The sequence below is a fragment of the Chaetodon trifascialis genome, chromosome 1 (genome assembly GCF_039877785.1).
Source record: "Chaetodon trifascialis isolate fChaTrf1 chromosome 1, fChaTrf1.hap1, whole genome shotgun sequence".
Taxonomy (NCBI): Eukaryota; Metazoa; Chordata; class Actinopteri; order Chaetodontiformes; family Chaetodontidae; genus Chaetodon; species Chaetodon trifascialis.
In genome coordinates this window covers 16,260,639-16,286,258 of record NC_092056.1, presented here as the reverse complement: position 1 = coordinate 16,286,258, position 25,620 = coordinate 16,260,639, and the positions used below count along the sequence as shown (strand labels likewise).

The window sequence follows — 25,620 nt, the reverse complement described above, 5'->3', positions numbered from 1 at the left end:
TGACAAGTTCTGCCTTTCCTGTAATTTGTGGTACATGCAAACTTTTACAAGATGACTAAAAGGAGGTGACAAAAAAGAAAAACCTATATAGTGAAATATGCACCTAACCAACAGCACATTGATCTTTTTTTTTATCTTCAAAGTTCCACTTCTCACCAATACTCAGTGTGGAACACAACATCCTTCATTCACTTGCTTTTCTCTCCCTTGCATCATCCTAATTACTTTGAAAAAAAAATCATTGAGGCTCTTGAGGCTGTGGATAGCACTGCTTGCTGTTCATTAGTCTCTGGTTTGCACTCAACCTCAAAGGTAAATCTGCACAACTGTTTTGCTGCTGCTCATTCTTAAGTCTGTTAATGGTTCTGCCAGTTTACTAATGAGCTGGCCTTCAGGACAAAAGGCCCAGTGATGTTTATAGAGCATGGTAAAGAGAAGAATATAAAGAAAATGTCAAGAGAGAGATTAATGTAGGATCAGGTGAAAATTAATCAAGCTGCTGTTTGGAGCACTGTTAAATATGTCCCTTCATCCATCGTTATGCATTAAATATTTCTGAATTTACATGTGCAGTCAGCCTGCACTGCCCACTTGTTTCCTGAAGTAAGTTTATGGGGTTTTTTTTCCCCCATGCCTCATCATCTTCGAGAAAATATCTGCATGTTTATTGCACATGTTGAAAAGATTGATTTTGACATACAGTAGTTTAAATTATATCAAGAGCTAGCCTTGCTCGCCATCAGGAGGCAATAAGTCCATGCCAGTCTACCCAGGTTGAATCCAGAAAATGCACATTTGGAAATCATCCTGATAGGAGTCAGGAAACCCTTGAAAGGGAGCCATCTATATCACATGCCGACTTAGATAAACATGAGTGTGAATGGTCACATTGCTCCTGAGCCATCCTCACTGCTTCCCGTATGCTGGGAAAGAAAGACAGCTTTATGGAGGTGAACAGAGTTGGGCTTTTTGCAGGGAACAGACACTTACAGTCTTACACAACCTTACGCATTTTCATGCCCGCCCACAGGTTGTTTACACATGCATCTACAACAACCCACTGTAAAAGTACGAAACACACACACACACATGCATAAAAATATGCCCCCTCTCGGTTAGGACTGCCACAAGGAAGACACGGAGAGCTGGGTGGCAAGAGATAAGGGCTGAGGTGAGCGAGGGTTGGAAAGAGGTGCAGTCCAAATGAAGGAAACATCAATACTCAGTGTCTCAGCTGGGCTCTGGGCCACTACGAGCCACCAGAGGAGCTTAAGCGTGTCTTGGCATAGATTGTGAATCTGTGGAGCTGCACTGGAGGGATGTTCTCCCACATTCCTCCACAAGAATTTGCACCATTTAGGGAAAACAGTTTCAGGCACTGGCACAAAACACTCCATCGGGCTGAATTAGAAACAACAGCGATGTTTGAATTGTTTCTATGTTTATCAAAACTTTTACTGATAATTGCATGTGTGTATGTGCACACGGGTGTTGCTCTGCCCTGATGTAGTATATTTTAATTTGAGTCTGAAAATAATTACACACCTTCCACAATAAGCCTCCACCTCTTATATGTTCCACAAAGCCTTTAAGTGCTTGATACAGCATTAGCTTAGTTACAGCATGTTCAGGCCATTCTGCAGCTCTGACTGTATCCCTCCAGCCTCCACATTCATGGTGCCCACTCCAGGCCCCTGTCTCAGATGGGATGTTTGACTTCCATCCACCCCTCCAACTATAATCTTCTCTGCCATCACCAGTAATCGCGGTGAGCCTCGAGATATATAAAAAGCCTCTCAGGCCAGTGGCCCACAAACAGCAGATTACAGCAAATCAGAAATTAAAGTCAGAAGGGAGGCGGGCAGTGGGAGTGAAGGAGGACAAACATGGGCCCTCCAGAGCCAAGAGATTTGCTCTGTTTCATTAATGCTGATAAACTTAATTCAATCAATTATGTGCAAGACATCACTGTGGTGGTAAACAACTCCTAATGCCATCTGCAGAGGCTACTGCAATAAAGCTGTTTTCTTCGCACACTACCTTAATCCTAGTGTAGATCTACTCTAGTTACCCAGACTATAGAGATGCCTGGGTGGCGCCTCTGTGATTTAAGAGGTCAAAACAAATTCACAGACTGTTGAGTTGGGGGCAGGACTCATATTAAGAAGTAATTGCCCATTTGTGGAGAGAAAAAAGGCATTAAATGCCGGCGAATTAAAATGTATTGGACAAAACAAACTCCATAGGCTGCGGCCTTTAATTAGTTTTGTTCCCTGACTCAACAGTGGATGAGAAACAGCCATGGGCCTATTTACATGTCAGCTGTCAGCTATCAGGCAGTGAGGGAGACTAATTAATGAACAAGCGCAGTTTAATCCTGACATGTCCTCCACACACAGCCGGCGTTTAGGGAACAAAAGTGGGTGGTTCCGGGGCAGGCCAAAAGACACGGAGTGGAAATTAAGCTGTTATCTGTGTAGATTTCTACCTGTTGTCATTAAGCTGCGTGTATCGAGGCTGAGGATCTGGGTCGCCATCATTCACGTCGTAGCTGGCATCCGCATCCTTACAAAACACAGATAAGATATCAGATGCAGAGACAGTTTGGTTCATTCAAATACTAAAAAATGTGCAACACATAAAACCTCAAAATCTATCTGCACAGATTCTTAAAACCCATCAGATGCTCAATTTTAGCACGATGAAGATATCATCTTTCATTCAAAATCTGCTTTATTTCTTCTGTTCTTGTCTTTGTTTTGTTTGCTCCTGCAACTTCTCCACGTAAAACATTATGTTTCAGCTCAGCTGGGAGTTGTACTCACATAGTTCTGCTTCAGGTCTGGATGGTTCTTCTCTATTCCATCATCCAGGATGGACACCACCACCCCTTTACCTGTGTAGCCCAACTGCCACGCAGCTTTGGCATTCAAGTCACGGTGGTTGCTGTTGTACTGTGGATGGAGAGAAAATAACTTAGAAGGAATCTAATTATCTGAGAGACACCTGAATACTGACAAGAAGGCGCTTTTAACCAAAAATGGAAGGGCTTTAAAAAAAGGCAATCATTTAAGACATTTACAGTAGACGGGGACTGAGCTTTTCACTAAAGCATCCAGGAAAAAAATGGTGCCTCTTATTGAATTTCAGTCAGGGCTTCCATTTTCTGGTAATTGCTGTGTCTTTACCGGGAAAATCTATTGAAGTTGGACATTCTTAAATATCTGTTGAATGTCCCGTGAAAATAATTCACGGTTTAGATGTGAAAATATTCTGGCTCTCCACACTGATTTCCCCCCTTTGCCTCTCCCATGTCTGCCCTCCCTCTCGATTCTCTGCCGATACTTTCATGTCTAACTCTGTGAGTTAAGTGTTTATTGTTGGAAAGACAAACCATGAAGGTTTTGGTGAGTTTTATTTTGTTGCTGTCCAATTTGAATAAAGTGTGTTTTACGATGAGAAAATGACTGTTTCTGTTCATGGCGTCTGGTGGCTTTGTTGAGAGCGATATAGCTGCTGTTTCTGGTGAAACGAAAAGGATTTTACTCTTAAACAAAACCTTTCTCTGTAGGGATCACTTCTATAATGTTATTACACAGAATAACAACAATCTGAGCCTGTCAGTGACAAATAACGAGCGCTTTCAGAGGACGTATTTTGAGTAAATGCACAGAGGGATTACATTGCAGTCCGTTTTGTGGCTGCTGGCTACAGTGCTCTCGCTCAATACTCGACCACTTTCAAAAATTACTCACCCATTTCTCTCAAAAATTATGGGAAAATAGGGTCCATAAATACAGATAATATTTGACTGGAATTTCTCCCATATGACAGGACCTTGAAATCTTCTATAACATGTGACCACCACCAATTTGCTCTAATTGCTATGTGCTAAATTACTGTCTTTTACTGGCTTCCGTTTTTAATTTTCCTTTAAATGTATTTTATTTTATTTTTGTTTTTCTATTCTCTTCTAGTTTCTTTCCTTCTTTCTCTCTTTCTTTGAAATGTATTTTCTATTTATGATTTTAATGTATTTTTATGCTTCTGTAAAGCACTTTGAATTGCCTGGTGTATGAATTGTGCTATACAAATAAATTTCCTTTGCCTTTGTCTAATGGAAACCCTGATTTCAGGCCTTAGCTTATGTTTCTCAATGAGGGGGAAAGGCAGTATTGTAAGGTTCCAAAAGTATCTCTATTCTGAGAGCATCGGTGCCATGCTTGCATTTATTGCATTTATTATTAATACCACGGAAAGCACCAGTGAACTGGATGATGGCAGACCGTAATGATTCTGGATGCTTTGTGATGTGTTTTTGACATTCAACTTGACCTTTGGTCCAAAGCCATGTCTGACATTCATCGAGTTCAAAGCTCTTCTTTTTAAAGCATATTGTCGTGTATCTGATGTGCCATCCGCCATGTTCACCTCTTCAATGTCAGACCATTCTAAGTGCATTCTATTACACAGGATGAGGTTTGCTCTTCGGACTTGTAATTGACAAATGACATGTAAACCATCAAAAAGATAGTCAATGAAAGCTGAAAGTGCAAGGCTGACTGATTGAGAAAGGCCTCTTGTGGCTGACTCGCTGAGTGCATAATAAATCTGAGCCAGGCTTGTGCAAGGTTTCACATTGAATACTGCTCATCAAGTAAGCCATTTTCTTTCTACCTTAATGTCAGCATTTCTTCTGTACATGAAAACCTGAGAATGTGAGCATATAGACAGCTCAAAATCTCTGCTTTAAATCTTGCTAGCTGATATATAAGAGCCCATCATTTAGATAAATATCACAAAATATTACATTTTCATTTCAACAGCAGATCCTGTCTATTAGCAACTGTCCACCAAGGACACCCTGCCAACAGTACCACCCACGCTCTCCTCTGGCCAGCCGGGTTCATCTTTAATGAAGCACAGATTTTTTAACTGCTGGAGAGAAAGGCAGCACATATCTACAACCTGACAACCTTAGCTACACTTGTGAAAAAATATTACCATAATTACTTATTATCTGTAATACACAGAATGTATTTCCATGAGAGAAAAACATGTTTTTTTTCTATAACTCTGCAAAGGTTGGACAGTTCACAATCAAGAGCTCCGTGTTGAAAATTAATCACAAGCGCAGAAGCAACCAACAGGCAAGTAAAACCGATGAATGGAACTACGAATGAAAGCAACATTATCTGAAGCCCTAATCCAGAGTCTAGGAGTTCACGGTAAACCAGACAAATTTGAATTTTTTAACATGTTAATGCATTTTTTTGTTTTGCTCTATTTTCTCTCCACAGAATTGCTTAGCAAGCTTTTATCACCGCTTTTATCACCGCTCAGACTACGCTTCTTTTTTAGCCATGCTGTTGGTGTGGCACCTGGTACGTCAGCCAGACGGTCAGTGGGTCCACAGGGAAGTATCTTTAGATATACTGGACTGAAGTGGACTGCCATTATATTTGGTGCAGTCACTCCATGTAGCCAAAGGATGAATCCTGGTAATCCTCTTACTTACATCCAGCCCCACGAACACACTAACATTTCCACTTGTCCAACACTTCACTTTGTTATACAACACTTCTCAAACAAATGCTATGATTCCTATGAGCTTCATGTTAATGCTAACCTAACTGAATGGAGCAAAATGGTCATTGTTTGGTGTCTTAACAGCTGACACGGTTTTTCCTTTGCCAATGTTGACATGGTGACATTTATGTTCTACTCGAGGCTCAGCTGATCCCAGCAGTGGACGGGATCTGAGAACATCAAAGGTGTTGCACCAGTTTTTATGTCTTTTGTTGTTTAATGAGCTCTGAAACCTCATGGGCTGCCTACAGATTTATTTCTATGCTTTATAATCATACAGGTTCAGCTTTGCCTTGAAAAAGAACCACAGAAAATGCCATATTCATAAATTGTAGTTTTAGCAATATTCTCTCCCAGTTTCCCATGAGAAATAATCAATGTGCCATTTCTCTAAGTTATATTATTGGAAAATGTGACAAATATAACAAAGATAATATAACAAAGATACGAAAGCTGCAACAATTAGTCACTTAATTATGCATGAAAGACAATTAATCTGCAACTATTCTATGGTTCAAGCTCCTCAAATGCTGCCATGTTTGTCATACAAACAGTATTAATAGTCATTGAAACATCTTTGGGTTTTGGACTATTGGTGGGCCAAAATAATTTAAAAACATCTTCTGGCTCTGGGAAATTATTATTTGTATTACTTTCTGACATTTTAGAGACTAAAGGATAAATCGAGGAAGCTTTATCGATAACGAGAACAATCATTTGTTTCAGCCCTAAAAGATAAGAACGCTATTACATTTTGTACTTTACCATATCCATATGTATCACAGGCAGCTTTTACTTTGAGTGGAATACTTCTAAGTGTTGTGGATGTATGGCAGAATCTGTTACATCTAGTCACACTGATTTAACCAGGCAGCAGGCTTTTATCTGCCTCATTTGCCTTTCAAGTTGCCACTAACTACTCCACCGCACTAGGGAAGTGAGTCTGTCTCTGTTAAAGCACAGACATTTTGAACAACTGGTGATGCAAGTCTGTTTTGCATCACCATGAATCTTCTCCCGCCTGAAGCATCCTCACAGTAATTGAAGGAAAAGCGGAGCCGAATACAGAGTCTCAGGGGTTGTTAGTGCTGCTTTGAACAGGCCAATGTATCAGTGACATTCTTCAAGTCAAACGTGAAAATCAATCAAGTGAAAACAAGAGAGCTTCAAGGTGAATCACCTCTGTCTCTTCCTCTTTGTTGCTGTGCTTTATGGACTAAAGTAAATCATCAATTGTTGAAGAGCATGCGATTCAGAATTCAAAAGGCACTCTGTTTACGCATGCATGATATTGTTGAAGTTGAATCCTTTAGGAGAATTCGCTGAGACTTAAATGCTTGAACAAGACTCACAACAGCATTTCACACAAAGACGGTATATTGGATTCATACAGGCTTGTCTTTCCACTCCGGGGAAACATCACAGCCCCAGATTTAATTACCTGTATTGACTTTGGGCAGATAAAAAGCTCAACCAGCGCGCAGAGCTGAAATATGTCCACAGACACACAAAAACACACACACACACACATCCTTTAGTTCAATGAAGTTTCTGTTCAGCGGGGTTCATACTCACCAGGTACCACTGGTCTCTGAACTTGGGATCAAAAGGTTCTACGTAGACGTCTCTCTTTTTCCTCCGTTTCGACACCTGTTGTTCTGCCCAAGTCACCTAAACAAGAAGTGCACAAAAACAGAAATACACAAATTAGCTGAACAAAAAAACGATGACGTGATGCACAACAAATATAAATACTCCATCTGCAAACTGCTCAGCGTCATATTAAAAACAGAAGGAATAATTATGAGCTGGACACAAGGGTCACCACGTCAAATGAATTAATAGAGATCCAAATTCTCAGCGGGATGACAGGAGACAGAGTGAGATTAGAGGCACAGGGGTATCGCGGACCCCTCACTAATGAGACTCGCTGATGAACTCCACAGCAGCCCAAGACTAATTAAAATTTCTGGATCGGTGTGAAATAGGATGCACCAGGATCTGTTATTCTTATGGGTCCACCTAAACATGTATGCACACGAACAATGCACACACACACACACACCCGCACACACACGCACACACACACAGGGGGACAAATTCACTATAAACTGAACAACACAACAGTAACTCAGTCTGCAGCAGGCTTTTGTAATGTTTCCACAGAAAGTGTTGACGGGAGCAGAATGCATACAGTGAAAATAAGCCTGTATCTTACTTCCTCTGCAGAACCGTGCTCGCTGCACAGCAAAACGCCCGTGTAGATGAGAGTAGGGGGAAAAAAAATGTCAGAGAAGGAAGACAGAGAACTGCCTGCCGCAAGGACAGAGCACCTGATGTGAAGGACAACCAAATCACAGTCTCTCTCTCTCTCTCTCTCTCTCTCTCTCTGCAGATCACAAGAGACATAAGAGTAAAAAAGGAAAGAAGTAATGAAGGTCACATTAGCTGCTACACTGAAGTGATGCCAATTCAACACTACCATAATATAACAGCGTAATGGAATAATTTCACTTCAAGATGTGTGGGGTTCGTGTAAATGTTGCTGCCGTGACCGGTGAGAAGCTCGATCTGGTCGAAGAGAGGGAAATGTTTTTCTATCAGGATCCGTCCGATTCTTACTGGGAAGATGAGGTCGGCCCTGTGAGGTGCAGCCAGGGTAGATTACACACAAAAACTGGGTGACAGCATCTTCACACTGAATATGCGCACTTAAGGATTATGGGCCTTGACAAATGAAGTCAAAGAACTACTGCTTGACAAACAGACGGGTGTGTTTGCCAATGTTTTCAGTTAAAAGCAGCCAAGGCTTGATCCAACATTCAACTGGCTGCCAGTGCATGAAAAGGTTTGGACACCCCCAGTCTAAATGTATGTTATTATGAATAGTGAATCAGTAGAAGACAGACTGATCTCCAACACACATAAAGGAAGGAGATTTGAGCCTTCAGAGTGCAAGGAAAAGGCCAACAGGCCAAATCTTTATATAAATATATTCTGCCTCCTCAAACTTCATCCCAACATTCAGCAGCCCTGGCCTCCTCTAAGCAGCTGCGTAGCACAAAATTAAAATAAATGATGTCTATACAACAGCAGTTAATAGGAAAGGTGGAGGACAAGTTGAGGTCTGGAAGACCAGGATAGCTCTCTGAGAGAAGTGCTTGTAGGATTTTCAGAAAGGCAAATCAAAATCTGTTTGAGTGGAAAAGACCTTTCAAACATGCTATCAAAGGATTCTTTCACACCACGTTCATGCCAATGGGAATCTGTCTCCTTACTGTATATGGTCAGAATGTAAATGAAGACTGGGTCTAAAAAAGAAAGAAGTTGAGAAATGCCACTGTAAACTTTTCTTTGTGCTGCTTTGTCCGCCTGTGAACCTACCTTTAGAGGTCGAAATGAAATCTGATCTAATGCATTCACAGAAGAAATGCCTGCATCCTCCTGCCTCTGCATTTTAGCCTGGTGCATTCTTTGCAGACAGAAGTGAGAAGATAAATCAAGGTGGTACATCATGTCACAGAGAAATGTGAAGCAATGAATACGTATCTTATCAATTCACCATGTTTTTAGAAGGAGAGATTCCAAACCGACTCCTATGTGACATTATTACTTGATCTAATTATGGTGAGGCAGGTTTAGAGACAGAGGCAGCTGTCAGGCTTTCTGTTCTAAAGAAAATGGCGGTGTTATGGACTGAAAAAGGATTCTGTCTGGGTGACAAAGACTCAGTTGTATGCACGGACCAAGTTAAACTTCACTACAAGAGTCCAAGTGATTTTCAGTCAGATACGAACAAGCGATTTTCTCTTGCATCATAAGGCAATGTATGGGATTTCCCCTCTTCCATTTCCTCACCACACATGAAATCCTGTATGAAACCCTGTTTTGTTTTCACACATATGTGGGGCAGGCCTCTGTCGTGGAAAATAACAAGCTGTTCAAATGTGACAGGATTCTTATTAAATAAAAAGACGCAATGTTTGCGCAATATTTGTTCTCTGGGGCAACAAAGGAAGTTATGTTTAACGAACGAGGGAGCAGATGGTTGCACTGCATCAGATGTCTTCTCTTCATCACAACGGCGGATGGTGTAACTTTGAATTCCTTTCTTTTTCTCTGCACATTCAACACAAAACCATCACATGTAAGAACTTTGTACTCTTGTGCAACGTGGCAGCTTCTATTCACACTTCAGCTGTTTGGGGAAAAGTTGCAGAAATGCTTCCAGGTCAAACTTGACAGACTGGTACAATAAATCTCAAAGAAAACTGGGAGTGTGCTCACGTCGTGCTGTCATGACATGACCAAAAACACAAGTCTGTGTTTAGCAATATAAACAGTTACAGCAGCCACAAAAGTGTCACTGTGAATGTCTACACTGCAGTTGAGTAATCAATGTTTGTTAAATAAACATGTGCATCAAAATGCAGCGTAGACGTGATTTTGCTCGTCCCACTCAAGTGTCTTGAGTGTGTTTACATACTATCAAGACAACGGCGATTCTCAATCAGTCAACCTTGGGAAAGATAACTTCCTGAAAGCTGTTTACAAGCACGATAATGATCTTGATTTTAGTACTTTCACTGTTCCCTTTGTGGGAAGCAATAAATCATTTCAGTGCACAAACTGGAGGAAAAATTAATCATTAAGCACAGTGATCAGTTCTATACAGAGTCATGCCTGGATCAGACTACACATAGCTCGATTTTGAGACGATTTTGTCACGGCCAACAAATTACCAGTGTCATGGGCGATTATGAACGACAATCTCCACCTGTGTACTTTGACATGTTTCAGCCCTAAAAGACGACCTGTTGCGCAGCATTTGGGACCCGGTCCTGGTTTATGACATAGTGACAATCGAAAAGAACAAAGATATTGTGTAGTCTGACCTCGGCATTAGAGGAATATATCAGGTAGCATCCTTAGATTGCTTATTTGCTATCTAATGCAGTAGGTCAGTGACTATTCTGTTAAATCAACCAGGTTTATTGGAATTTTAAAGTTAACTTCAGATCAAAGTCCTCATTTCCCACAAAATATTCTCTTCCCTCTCCATATTCAGAGTAAACAGGAATGAGAAACAATAGAAGTCACACTTTTCAGCACCAAACTCACATTCCATATTGAACAGAGTGTAACAACAAACGTCTCCACTTTCCACTCTTTTGAGTCTCTTGAAAATTCTTTAATAGTCTGTGACAGAACAGACTAGAGTTGACAAACAGCAGTTTCATTATAGATGAGCTTTGAAAATGGAAAGCGGTGTCTATCTCATGCGTCCAGACAGATCCGGTGCAGGACTAATGCTCAGGAGCAGACTACTCAGCTCATGTTTAGGTGGAGAGTCCTATCTGCCCGACAAATAGATTCCCCACCCGACTCATTTTGCCCACCCACTGCTTTGTCCCTCTTCATTATACAAACATAGCGTCCTTCCTCTGAGGCCAAATGGAAACCTCAAATAAAGCACTGCTACCACAGAGGAACATAATACCAATTATAGTGCAGATATGCAGCCACTCCATTTCCATTTATTCTCAAGCCTTTCTGCGCTACAGCTGCTTCTATTCTTGCCATAGTCATGAAACTGACGATAAATGCCTTGGCCACAGTCAAATGCTACTTAAATTCATTGTTTCTCCGAATCTGAATGGTTTGCTATGTGTGTCCTATTATTTCTCTAACCGAATAAACCAAATAAATCAGAAGACAGCAGAAGGTGTGGAGGAAGCAGATAGATTAAAAACTTTAAATCTTCAATAGACCCTATTAACGAGGGTCTGTTAGCCAGTCTATGAGATCTGGCAGGGGTCCAGGTGCTTCTTCAGTAATTAGACACACTTCAAAGGGAGTTTACTGAGCCTTTTGTTCAGCTTCATCTCCAACGGTTAAAAAGCTGCGGGGACAGCCTCTGTACAATTTCGCAATTCCTCCAATTAGGAATATTTCTGCAACGTTTTACCCTTTCAGAAAAACTATGCAGCTGATGAAAATGTGCATCAAATTTGCAATGATCCGCAGCTATATAAAAGCTTTGATCAGACCATTACTTGCAGCACAGTCATAGAACTGTATCGATGTTTAGATACCAGGGAGTCTCTGCATACAAATCGAGGGCATCTGGAAGAGGTTGCAAGCTATTGCAGCATTTACAAAGCTTGACCTTTAATTACATAATCAAACAAAGAAATAAAGCAAAATTTTGTGAATTCCTATTGGTCACAAGCTGATCTGACCCCTCTTGGATCTTTTCCACTTTCTCTGAGGCGTTGTGGGAAAAAAGGAATTCAACAACAGGAAATGGAGGCGCAGTGTTAAAGGAAATCCCAAAGAGGGAGGTGAACCATTTCTGACATGTACGCAAACAAACCCAGCAGAAGCCGTTCTTTTCCCAATGTGCACCTGTACAGTGTCATTGCACAGCATGTCGGCATAGCCAGTGACACCATAAGACAGGTTTCCTTAAAGGCAGCAGATTAGTTTTGACGTATATAATGCCAGTGCAGTTGCACTTCATATGGAAGGATTCACCTTTGTTTCTGTGACATCTAACAGGAACACAGCTGCTCTTAAGTGCTTAAGCTGCTCTTAAGTGCTGCTGTCAACTGTAACTTTTTATTTTACGGTGCATGAAAAGAGGCTGAATTCAGTCCAAACCCACCTGTCATCACAACAATAAACTAGCACTTCTCCACAGATGTTTTAGAAAACAATAAGGGAATATTGTTATATTGTTAGAATAGAAACTTATAAAATATGACTTAATCGATTGATTAGCTGCTTGAATGAAGACAGCTGTGGCTCACAAGGTCGTCCACTAATCGCAGGGTTGGCGGGTCTTTGGGCGAACTGAACCACAATCAACTCTGGATGGTCAGACCGCTACCTCGCATCACAGCTCGCGCCCCAAAAATCTAAACATTTTCTTGTTTAAACTTCTCAAATGTGAAAATTTGCTGCTTTTCCTTGTCTTTAAGTGACAGTAAATTAAATATTTTGTGGTTTTTGGACTTTCTGCTGTACAAAATAGACATTTGATTAACTGACTTTTCAGCTCTAGGAAATTATGACAAGCATTTTTTTGACGTGCTTTCTGGTGTTCTTGGCCAAACAATTAAACTCTAACCCGTAATTTCAGTTCCATCCACAAGGCATATGATTACTGCCATTCTAGTCAATGAGTGCATTTCCACTGAACACGTAGCGTCTCCATTTCAGAATGATGGCCAGATAATTACGATCTGAGCGAGTCAACGAAGCTCAGCAAACAAAACGCTGCACTTCTGAAACATGACTGATCGGGATTGGTGCATTTAATTTGATGGAGTGACCTATTTAACACTTTTAGCAAAGAAAAATCGTTTCAAACAACCCTACAGTATTTATTAAGGTTTTTTATATTCAGTGACTCAGTTTTTAGAAAAGCATTTTTAAAAGGTTGGAGGGTTTTCTTGATGGAAGGGTCTTTAAGAACTTTTGAGAACTAAGTACTCATACATCCCGTTTCTCAGCCACACACACTATTCCCACAACTATGAATGTTAATTTCACACTCTTTCCATTGTTCTTCCCAATGGGGACGACAGGAAACTAACCTCCAACTCTCCTGCAAAACTGCAAGAAAATACAGACATGTGAAATTTTAATTTTGTCAGTCAGGCAGGAGGAAATTGTTTCACAGTTACAGAGGAGTGTCTGTATCTGGGGAGCATCAGCACAGAAGCAGCAGCTCACCTTTGAGCGCTCAGGTGAAAGGAAGCCAGATAGTTTGAATGCTGTGGCTCGTTTGAGACAGCGATTAAAAAAAGAGGTGACATTTGACGGCTGAGGGTTTGCTTCTTTGCCCTGCTTAGCTCACAGTGTTCCTCTTTGGTTCTACTGTGCCGCTCTGCTTGTACTGCACACAATAACTTCTCATTTAGTGAAATGACAAACTGAACAATTTACCTCAAATTATCAATCAAATGAGAATAAAAGATAAGGTTTTATCTTGTACAAAACAGCTTTCTGAGATTTTAAATGAAAAATCAAACCCATTAAATTTTCCAATGAAAAAGATCAGGTTTGATATCACATTTCTAAGCAGTCATGGATGAATGCATGGCCATAATATTAAACAATATAACATGAGTTAAGAAGAAGATGTTTAGGCAAATGGTTTAAGCATCACATGTGGACTCAGAAGTAAATTTAGGCTTTCTGAATCATGACTAGTCAAAAGTCCCTTATGCAGAAAGGCCTACCGACTGCAAGGACTATGGGATGGAGGATTATGTTATGTATATGTGTATTATGTTATGTATGATATTTTCATTGTGGAAATTATGTTATGAACTTTAAGATTGTGAGATAAATGCAACTCACATGATTACACTGGAACCAAACAACAGCAAGTGATTATATGAGGAGATTACATTTCAAAAACTCCATATGTAAATTAGTGTTTACACGATTTACAAACTGTTTGTTGATCGCTGAATAAAACAAACCATCCAAATTCGTGATTCAGTGCCATTTGTTTCAGAGCTGAAGAGCTCTGACCATGTTACCTGTAGATACCACTCATGGATGACACTACAAATACAACACACCTCACACACACAACCAGTCACACACACAACCGGACACACACACAACCGGACACACACACACACACACACACACACACACACACACACACACACACACACACACACACACACACACACACACACACACACACACACACACACACACACACACACACACACACACACACTCCAAAATATCAATAAACCTCCTGCACATCCACAAACACACAGTCCATAAATTGTAGCCCCAGAAATAAAGGTTGTACCTTCGGATCTTTTTCTAGACGGACTTGTGTCCCCCTGTGATCTGACAGCGACCTCTTCACCACTGTACGATGCCGGAAGTGATAATAGTCACCAAATACCTGAAAAAGACAAAGAAATATGATCAGTTAGCACAAAATGCCATTGTTAATTCCCTCTCTGTATAATCTGATAATACCTCAACATGTGTAGCCTCAATGAAGGATGAAATTACTCTGTCATGCTAGTTGTACTTTTCTTCCACTAAAACACCATTTAGCTAAATACAGTACAATAAAGCGCTATTTGTCTTTTCAAATAGCTGTATTCACAATTAGAGAAGCATATTTCCATTTTCTTTCCCAACAACCCCCTCCAACGCCTGGTGCCACAAGTGGGAAACTCCAAACATGACCCATGATCCTCTGTGCTCGGTCCGGTTATTAAAACTGTGTAATCAAAGTCATTAATATTGAGCAGTGATATGCTTTACTTTACTGAGTATGCTGTCAGAACAAAGAAAAGCGCTCTGCATCACAGCTGAGCAGTTTTAGAGGAACAACTACACAATCCACACAAGTGCTTAAATAATTAGCCAATTCACTGACAAAAAATTCAATTTGATAACCCATCCATAATTTTAATCAAGCTGCAGTAATATTTGCTGGTTCCAGCCTCCCTAATGGGAGGACCGGCTTGCTTTTTTATTTATTTAACTGAAAATGTTAGTTGCATCTCTAATCTATACTTGTGGAACGTACAAGTGCGAGTCCAGTGCGAGTCCAAAGGAACATTTCTACAATTAGAGTTAAAAAGTGTGTTTAGCAGCCAACCAATCAAACTTCTATGCAGACAATCAGGTGGTGTTAACAGCAGTGTATGCTCTGAAATGTTAATTAATGATTTCACTAAAGAGAAAATGGGGAAAAGCAATTATACATAATCAGAATCAAAATTACCACTGCATAGAGATTTTAGATGAGTTAAATGTAACTATTGGCAGCATACATATATATGAAGATGTGGTGCAATAAAGTGAAAAAAACAAACAAAAAAAAAACAAAACATTTTTGTCAACAGACAGGGGTGCTTTGTGTCCCAACAAAGGTCAATGTATAGCTAAGCTACTGCAGATTGTGCTGTAACTTTCCTTTGGTCTAAAAGAGTCACGGTTCAGTCTCCCAACCTCCTCTGCTGCATTTAATCACAGTAAACAGCCCGATTCCAGCCGGGCTGACACAAAAAGCCCCTGCACACAAAGCCAGTGGACAATAGGGAGGCAATAACCAAGAGAGAAGACACGCTTTACAGTGTTATTCAGCACAGAGGTGGGACCACCACCACAAGTCTGTGTGTGTGTGTGTGTGTGTGTGTGTGTGTGTGTGTGTGTGTGTGTGTGTGTGTGTGTGTGTTCGCGTAAAGCCATTAAGGAACAAGACCAAAGAGAAAATGCAGGATATAACAGGGGATAAAACGCTGACATCCAAAAAGGCATTAGCTGAGCCCACGGTCTCTTCTCTGAAGACGAGTGGGTAGCTGGTCCACTGTGTTAGCCCAGACAAGAGCCTGGGAGGTGGGACTGATCACAGACATGGGTGGAGCATTCAGCAACCCTGCGTATCACGAACGCAGATGAAAACATTTACCTAAAAACAGCATTCATCGATTGTGTTCATCAAATGTTTTTGAAGATAACTTTGTAAAGCAAAAAGAAGTCACTGGTGTATCTCACAATTCAATCAGGCACGATCCCCCATAGACAACATAATGCCAGTTTTCAGAGCAGCAAGGAAGCAGTTTGAGCGAGGTTGTAGTTTTTTTATTAGCTAAACATCAGGTTTGGTGTCAGAGATTCAAAAGAAAAGAGAAACCCATTTTCTAAGAGCATCATCCTGACAACAATTACATTCTGCAGTTCCCTACAGAAGACACAGACCTCAATACGTCCAACGGCAGCAGCATCAACAGATTGTAATGCAGCCACAGCACACGACGGCTTTTTCTTCAGTGGTGCTACTTTCACTCTTTGTCAACTGGAAAACCAAAACTCTCTCTGCTAATTGCTGCCTTTGGTTTTAAGTATAGCCATCTGATAAGCTCACAAACATCTGGAGGTTGTCAAAAGTAATGCTGGGTAATGTAGGAAATCACTACCTGATGGGAAAATTTGTGGATAACACTTCATTAGAAAATAATTCTACATCACATATTAATGATGTTTGAGTCTCAAGGGAATTTATTTAGAAACTGTCAAAACTTCTGAAACAGTTGCCCCCCTCCCAATAAAAACCGTGCACATATGCATGAATGTACGCATTTACACAGGGTCACAGGTCACCTCACATAAAAAACAAACCAACTGTTTCAAAGATATGCACGCAGGCACACACACACTTCACTTCAACCAAATGAAGTCCATTCGGCTCCTACTGAATGTCCATCCTGCAGCTCAATCATCATCCAGCAATCAGCAACAACACTTAAGATCTTAGTGTTCAACCACTTAATCTGAGGACTGCGTTGTTTCTGTGGGGTTTAACTGCTTTCCACCGGAAAAAAGGGCCCATTTACGACAAAGACATTTAGATGGCAAAATTATGTGGAAAACAGACAGATCGGGAGTTGTGAGTGACCATTACTGATGCGATAAGCTGGGCACTGATAGAGCACAACAGGCTTAACTGGAGCTTTCCAAGTGGCCTATTACCAAAGTGAAGCATTAATCCATCAACCTCATTAAAATGCACGGTGACAGACAGTGGAAAATTACTGTCTGCTGGTTTGTTTGCATGTTTGCCTGCTCCCCGCCTGCCAAATTTACCTTGTGGGAAAGCACTTATCAAAAAGGTCTGGTGTCTCATCTCCCGTGACTGTTGACACAATTATGTTTTACAAAAAGCCAAACAATGTCTGGAGACAAATTGGGAAAGAGGTTTGAGGGCTGCAGTAAAATGATACGAAACTGTTTTCCATACGGAGCCGTGAATGTCAAGAACAAAGCCTGTGGATTTTGGTAATTCCACTTGAGGAGAGACCATTTATGCATTTAAACTATGGACACATCAATCGTGACACCTTCCCTCTCACGTTTGACGTTTAACTGCATTTGATTAAGCAGCGTCAGGACATACAGCATTACTGTATTTGTTTGTGCATCAGGGGGTTCAGATCGCTTGAGAAAATGAGACAGCAAACTCCTAAAATAGCTCAGCATCTTGTTTATGTAATGAGGCTGGAGTCTAATTACTCAGTGTGGTGCAGGGGCAGGATGGGGGCACAGAGCGCCACAGTGGCAGCTGGACATAACCAATAGTTTCTTTTAAAGCAGGGCAGAGCAGACTGAGCTACCCCCACACCTGAAAATGGGTTTGCACAGCTGGCCTGTCGTTCTACCACACTTAGTCACTACATGTCCTCTCCTCATTGTTGCCTGCCCTCACCTCCATTATTTGTCCTACAGCAGTCATTCTGTCTCTCCCTTCCCATTAACCTTTGGTTTTATTTGTCGTCTATGTTATGCATGTACTTGACAAGAACCATAAACCAAATCAACAGTGCTTGTAGCCTTCACACTGCAGTCACACAGATGCAGGCGAAGTGGTGGCAACTAATGTAGAAAATGTGTCCACGTGCATCTAAACCATGCAGGAATAAACAATGAAGTTTATAAAGCCTTATAAGGCAAACTCAAGCTTCCCTGTTTATCAACACATCATCCATTCTTAAGAAAGTGCCGGCCACATTCCTCTACTCTGTGTATATAGTAAATACAGATTATGACTCTTGGCACGGTGCACTGTTTACCTTGATTATTCTGAAGGAGTTAATTAATTCAAAATAACCTAATACCTCAAAATCATTGTGGGCATCAAAACTGGAGCAACAGAACAAGGCTCAGGACCATTGCCCATATTTTCAACAGGTGTGTAAACTGAAGGGGTACCAAATCTCAAAAAAAGTTCATTTTAGCATAATGTTGCTTTAATGGTGTAGACAAAAACAAGTGGATTAAATGGGATGGTAAAATACGGGGCATATGAGTAGGATGAACAACTGGAAAATACCCCAATGACTTCAATATCTACAGAGGAGGGGGGGCAGAAAGTTAACAGTAAGGCCAGAGTAATCATCAGATCATCATCATTCAGCCAGAAGGCATCGATTCAAGGCCCTATGACATACAGAGCAATATCAGTGTTCTGTAGCTGACTGAGGTTTACAGCGGACAGAAGCCATGATTGTCTCTTCTGGGGATCGTTGTGTATCATGTGATAATCATGTCTCTGTCAGCAAATAATAAAACAGACATTCTAAACCATTAAAGACATCTTTCATATTTTTTTGCACAATGATTTCTGGACTCCTTCATAACTCATCTTCGTCTTCTTCTGCTATCTATCTCTTCTTCCTTCTTGTTGCAAATAAATTCTGCTGAGATCCGATTACCTCGTGCTATGTGCTCTGCTTTTTGCAGATGATTAGCTTTCCCACTTTTGCAACCTTGCTATCAGTCATCCAGTGGAAATTTCTGTATATAACACCCCCCCCCCCACCCCCAGGTTGAGACTGAAGAGTCCTTTCTCTTCAGGCAGAACCCTTCTGCTCCACTCCTCTCACTCCCACTTCTCCATCTTCTCTTTGCATCTGACCTCACAAGAAAATAGTTGACTTCTTCATGAATAGGGACTCAGCAATCATTTTTAAACCCAAACCACAGGAACTTAGAACCTCCAGATGTGGCTACTGTCACAAGTTTTGCTTGCAACATTCTCCAAGGGGGGTGCTGATTCTAAATCCAATGGAAAGAAATGCCACAATTAATAACGCAGGACATGTATATTGATTAGCACTGTTCAGTAGGGATGTCCCGATCACGTTTTTTTGCCCCCGAGTCCGAGTCATTTGATTTTGAGTATGTGCCGATACTGAGTCCCGATCCGATACTTGTATAAAACATTATGAAACGAACTAAGAGCAAAGAATAAGATCCAAAGAATCCAAAGAATAAGACTTTTTACTTTTTATTTTTTTTATCAATGGCTCTTATATTAACATGTAACACTTATGCACAATTGTGCATGCACGCAGTGCAGTGTATTGTAAACTTCTATGAGGTCGCTTGAATTACAGTCTCAAGTCAGAACAGAACACAGAAATAAAATAAAATTTCCTTCACATTAGAAATAGTGCAACATTAAGTAAGGGATAATGCCCGACGAGGTCTCCATTATCAGAAATGAATGGACTACGTGGAGGCGTGAACCGTCCGACGCGACGTCACCCCACTGTTCAGCATACAGGCGAACTACGCAAAACATTCTGGTGGAAAGTGGAAAACAAGGCAGAACCGAGACCTCACAGCTTCAGGTTATGGGAAGCTCCAGGTTACGGGTCATTAAGTTCCTGTAGTGGGAAAAAACTGAATGGTGGTGGCATTGAGATGATGAAGTGTGTGCCGTGAGGTGGGGTGAGGGATACGGCGCTGCCACACTATCTGTCATTTGGATGGAAGTTTGTTAATCATTGGTGAAAGAGTGCCTGCATAATTTTAGGGAACATGATGTTTACTGGCAATACTGACAGAGCTTTACTGTTGACAGACATCTTACTGTGATGTGATGTAAAAAATGTGAAGGTAAAACCCATGACATTTTTAATACTTATTAACTTGTAGGTAAAGAGTAAATGTCAGTGTTGCAGAGACAAACACTAAATATACCGATGTACTCAGATAAAACACTGATTCTTGCTGCTTATCTTTATGGTAAACCTGAGACCACAGTGTGATAGAAATAAAAACTACAAGGAGAAGTGATGATGACCATTATTTTTTTTCTTATTTCTAATTAGTAATAAAAAATAAAGAAATATTATCTTATTCTATACTCCATTCTCCTTGGTTCTCTGCATTAGCACAACAACTTGTCCACTGCAGCACACCTCGACTTTATGGAGTGGATGAGCGCGTAAAAAAAGTTTACAGTGCCATGACAGAACTGCTGCAGGGCTGTTAGCTCACAGGTCGATGAGAGCTGTCCTCAGATGACTAACTCCTCACAGCAAGGTCTTTATGGTGCTACGAGAGTAAAGTCACATGAGCACAAGACTGCACACACACACAGTGAAGTAGGCCTTACAACCCCACAGGCCCAGCTGTACAGATTTCATGCAGACGACCGTGATAAATTATAGAAAAGTCAATACATTTGCGGAAGCAGATGCGCTCCGATGTTTCCAGCTGACAACATGGCCGGTGACCTGATTAGCCAAGTCATAGATATTTGGTCATATTAATGGATCATCTCCCCTTTGGCTATTTAGTCTCAAATGTTTTATTTTCTCCATATCTGCCTTTGACAAAAGAAAAAGCCTATTGACGTAGTAAAAGGAAAGAATGGCCGAGAGCCGCAGGCCTAAGATTGAATACTCTCACTCCTCCAGCAGACCAGAACCGACTGTGTGAGATGTGACTTTTAGCCTCAGGATTGAGTCAGGCGGCATCTGAAAGAATCGGTCAGTCCAGAGCAGAGTAACAATCTGCAGGTGCTGCACTTAAAGGGTGTCATCTGACTGAGTCGCTCTTTCTGAGAATAACCTCTCAGAGCAGTGACGTGCTCCTTTACACAAGAGGCAAGTGTGATCAGCGGGGATCTCTTCAGCATGTCGAAACAACACCAGTTGACTCGGCTCAATCTCTTGCAGCATCTTCAAGATGAAAGTCTGGTACGCTAAAGCTTGAGTCAGGTGTTGTTCTGATTGGGTCACATTTGTGGGAGTGAATCATACTCAAAGACTTTGTTTCAACACAGCAAACAGCTAAAAAGGTCTTCATAGTCTTGATTGTGGTGTTATTCACTTTACACTAATGGACTTGAATCACTTCTATAAGCTGAGGCCCTAAAGGCCCTAAATCATTTGAAATATCCTTTCTGTGTCTTCAGACAGAGCTGTTAGGAAGAAAGCAAGCCATCAATTACTTGCTTCATCAAGTATAATTGACGCTATATCTGAGGAAGAATCAATTCCTCAGCTACCATATGCAATTTGGTGGAGGTCCAATGAGATGGGTGACTTTGTAAAAGGGAAGTCTGGGTTTAAATGCAACTGATGCAGTTTTCAAAGAATTAGTCTCCAGGTCTTGATATTCATCATGTTTCCTCTGAAGGATGCTTTCTGAATCTGGAGACTCAGCTGAAGGTTTTCATGTATAAACAGTCTTCAGTGGTAACAGAAAAAGTCATGTTTGTCCTCACCCAGTCACAAATACAGTATATCTGTATGTTTGTGCTACAGCTTATCGCTCTTTGTGTATTACTTTTCAGATGGCGGTGGTGGTACTGCAACACTGGTCATCACTCTCCAAGTAACATTTTTTTTTCATTAATATTTAAAACTCTGTTTAATTTCTTTTTTCTGTAATCACCTCCCAAGCCGCTGCAGTGCCTCTGCACTAATCCAACACAACGTAGCGAAGTCTCCAGGCGTAACCTGTTCAAACAACGACAGAAAATCTAATTCACGTGGTCTTCAAAAGGGAGTTGATGCATTAAACCTTTCAACCTTAAATAAGAGAGCAAAGCTTCTGCTCAAGATGCACAAAGAAATACACAAAAGAAAGACTGACAACAAATAAACCAACTCTGTGTCAAAAATTAGACATCAAGTCTTAAAAACTGGTTTGAAGTTAAATTCTTCACCAAAGTGAGGTGATGGTGATTATGAAATAAATGAATAGAAATCAGGGGTTAAATTAACCATATGCATTTGTGGAGAAAACAAGAAATTTAGTCTATTTTGTTGGGTTGAAAAAATAAAGAATGACACTTCATAGAGTGTAGATAAATATCTGTTAACTCAGCAGTATGAGCACTTTGAACACATCCCACCCTTCAAAGACTACAAAGAGCCTGATCCCCATTTATGCAACAACTCCACTCACGGTGCCCTACTTTCCACGTCTTTAAACAGAGATAAGAACAGCAGAGTTATTTGTTGTATTGTGCAAATCTATTGAGATTTTCAGATGTTTTTCATTAAGAGAAGCTGAATTTTTAACTTATGGACTTTCAAAGACAATGCATCATTAATAAGTGGAAAATGAAAGGAGCCGGTCCAGCAGTCTGCTGTGTGATCAGTGTCGCAGAACGTCGATGAATCTCTGATCACAGAGACTGGTTAGAGATTCTGTTGGACAACTTTTCATGATCAGTATGCTGGAAATGAAGGTCGCTCCTATTAGAGTCATATTAACAGTTCAGAGATAATCTCTCCAAGCACGTCGTCAACGCTCATGTACATGCCCTGATGAGCTCATCCTCATTAGTGGAGGAATTCAACTGTATCCATCACTAGTCACCCAGTTGGTGTGTGTGGAGAGAGGGAGACCGAGAGGGAGAGGGAGGGAGAGAGAGAGACTGAGATGGAGGAAATTGGAAGAGGGACATGGAGGAAGCAGGTTTTTATCATAGGGGAGGCAGATCTATCCCAGGGAGTGCAAACTGTATGATTGCTTTTGACACCATGAGGGAATACTAAATCTAATCTGAGAAAAAAAAAAAGAAAAGCAAAAATGACCAACATATGGGGGGAAAATCTACTCTTTAACACCGGGGATGCTGGGGAGGCATTTTGCACTCCAAGTTTAATTTTACTTCCCTTCAGTTTTTCCACTTCTTCCCCCTTTTCATACTGTGTAAATATTAAATTATTACCCATTTTGGGGTACTGTTAACAAACTGGGGCTTTAAGAGCATAATGGTTGACACAAACAACACTCTATATACTCCACATACACTGCATTTGGCCACATATCACCAGAGCAACGCCATCACTCAAAAAGAATTGCTCAACATTTAGAGAAACAGTCACTCTCTTGCAGGGTGTGAGATAACAGGATTGATATGCTCTCCTGTCTTACATGGGAAAGATGAAGTTAAATAGCTAACTGGCACTGTCTAAAGGTAACAAATATATATACAAAAGTTTTTTTTTAATGTTAGCAATTTTCAAATTTTCATTTAAAGTTTCAAATTGTGATGCACAGTAATCCTTGTGTGTGTTCATATAAATTTTCAAGGAACTGTAGAAAAGCGCTGTTCAAGTCGTGGGTGATGACGCTTAAATAAAAAAATCCTGGAAAGCCCATATTTAATGCACATAGTATATCCAAGGACTGGATTTGGTATATTTGCTCTATGTAGGATGAAGTAGAGTGACAGTGATGAGAGAGACGAAGAAGATTCACCGTGAATTCATTGGCATTTCAACTGAGGTAGTTTGTCTCTCAGGCCCCAGGGGCCCCCTGCCAGGAGTGCTGGAATAAACGGCATTATATAAGTAGACATGAAAGCATGCTGCATAAAATCCTGGGCTGGACAGAATTAGTGTGCACTGATGAATAAGCATGAGTGGTGATATTAATACTGCGGTGAGTCTCAAAATACAGAGCTCAGATTACAGCGCTGAATTAAATGATGAGGCAGAAATATTTTTGCCTCATCACCTGATTTCTATAATAATGGACCACTTGAGAGGTTTAAACGCATTCTTTTGAGGTCAGTTTAGGCTGTGTGCGCGGTGGTCATGTCCTTGACGGAGAGTTCGAATCTGAAGCTTTCTCTATAAAGTTAACAATGTGTTAAATTTGCTAAAGGACTACCTGGGCTATAAATTCACAGAGGGCAAGGACACGCGTACCTGAGAGAGACTTCATTTCAAATATAACATCTCATTAATAACCTGTTGCGTTTCACCCCACCGTCCCTCTCTCTCACACACATAAGACAGCACAAACGGTGATTGCCAGTGGGACAAGGGCTAATAAGATTTAAAGCTGGCGTCTAATTTTATCTCCCCTCTTTACTCTCAGAGCACTGATAGAGCTGCTGCCGGACAGAAATACCAAACAGGTTCTTCTGACCCCAAATGAAGGACCGTAGGGGCCATTTGAGGAAACTGCTCTCTCTTAATTTGCTAACAACTCTCCATCTGAAACATTTCAATCACTGTCCTCTCCCTCTAGAGGACCGGGCACTTTTGTGTCTGCACCCACCACAGGTAGCCAACCCATCTGCACTTCAATTTAATGGACTGTCACGAGGGTCTCCCTGAGGCGCACAGTAGCAGCAGAAGAGGACATAACGCCTCCATATTTGTAGGTGAAGGACTTTCCCGTCAGTGAAATGTGCCTTCAGGTAAGGGAAAAAAATTGGCTCAATTTTTATTGCAGTTGGGATTTCATTTGGCATTTCTGTTGAGCAAAAACAAAGAGATCCATCAAACTGACCGGGATAATATTCATCTGTCAACTTTGCACGTCCTGGAAATACTGCATTTCTGACAACTCCCTCTCATTATTGCCGCTTTGGTTATTCCAACGTGTCCTGCAGCACACCGCTCACATGAAATTGAGCCACAACCCCACCCCTGCTGGTGCCAACGCCCGAGGCTACGGCACATCACAGCCTGTGATCCCCCCGACTCTACAAAAAGCCTCCAACTCATTGTACTCCTCCTCTCTGCACTGTAGGTGAAGTGGGGTGAAAGAAAGACAGATCAAAAACAAGCTCCACCGCACAGATGGAGAAGGGGAAGCCCTCCAAGACTGTTTGTTACTGCTGTTTCCATGGTGATCAGTCAAGGTTCAGTTTTGACAATGTGGTGTGTTGCAAGAGGATGAGAGATTTTGATAAGATTTTGGTATAGTCAGAAAAAAATGCAATAAAATGGGCGATTTGTGCAAGAGATTATCCTCAGGAAGGCAAAGCAAATGTTCTTCTGCCCGTCTTCTTTTACATCGTCACCAGCCTTTTCCAAACACAACACCGACCAGACATAACTGATGTAGATTCGGTATGGTATGTATAAGCGCACTCTAACTCGCTTGATTATGGAAAAACTGTGGCGCACGTCATTCTGGCTGAAACGATCAGCTGTCTCATCAGTCATTATTCGTCTGTGCTGCTATTGTCTTGCTCGGGGGGGGGAGACTACAAGCTGGAGCTTTCCGCTTCTACAATGTTATCGCACAGCTCTTAATTTGGACAAAATCCTCTTGCTGCTCTCTCTCCAGACTTAATGGTCAATTTGATCCAATAATGAGTAACTGGTGCCTTATAGGCCACTATGCACACGCACACACACTCTTTCTCCTCCTCCTGCTGCTGCTCAAATCTGTCCCAATATCAATTTCACAGATAAACGTGTGGCAGTA

At 41.1% G+C, this 25,620-nt stretch overlaps 1 protein-coding gene across 3 annotated transcripts in view; it reads right to left on the bottom strand.

Moving 5' to 3' along the window:
- furina (furin (paired basic amino acid cleaving enzyme) a) overlaps nt 1–25,620 on the bottom strand; it is a 77,082-nt gene that overhangs the window by 26,082 nt on the left and 25,380 nt on the right. For all 3 annotated transcript variants that reach the window (XM_070983644.1, XM_070983731.1, XM_070983811.1), the window contains exons 3-6: nt 14,432–14,530; nt 7,165–7,260; nt 2,826–2,954; nt 2,489–2,565 (exon numbers count right to left, since the gene is read on the bottom strand). In XM_070983644.1, the coding sequence (XP_070839745.1) occupies nt 2,489–2,565; nt 2,826–2,954; nt 7,165–7,260; nt 14,432–14,530 (401 nt within the window). The remainder of the gene's footprint in view (nt 1–2,488; nt 2,566–2,825; nt 2,955–7,164; nt 7,261–14,431; nt 14,531–25,620) is intronic.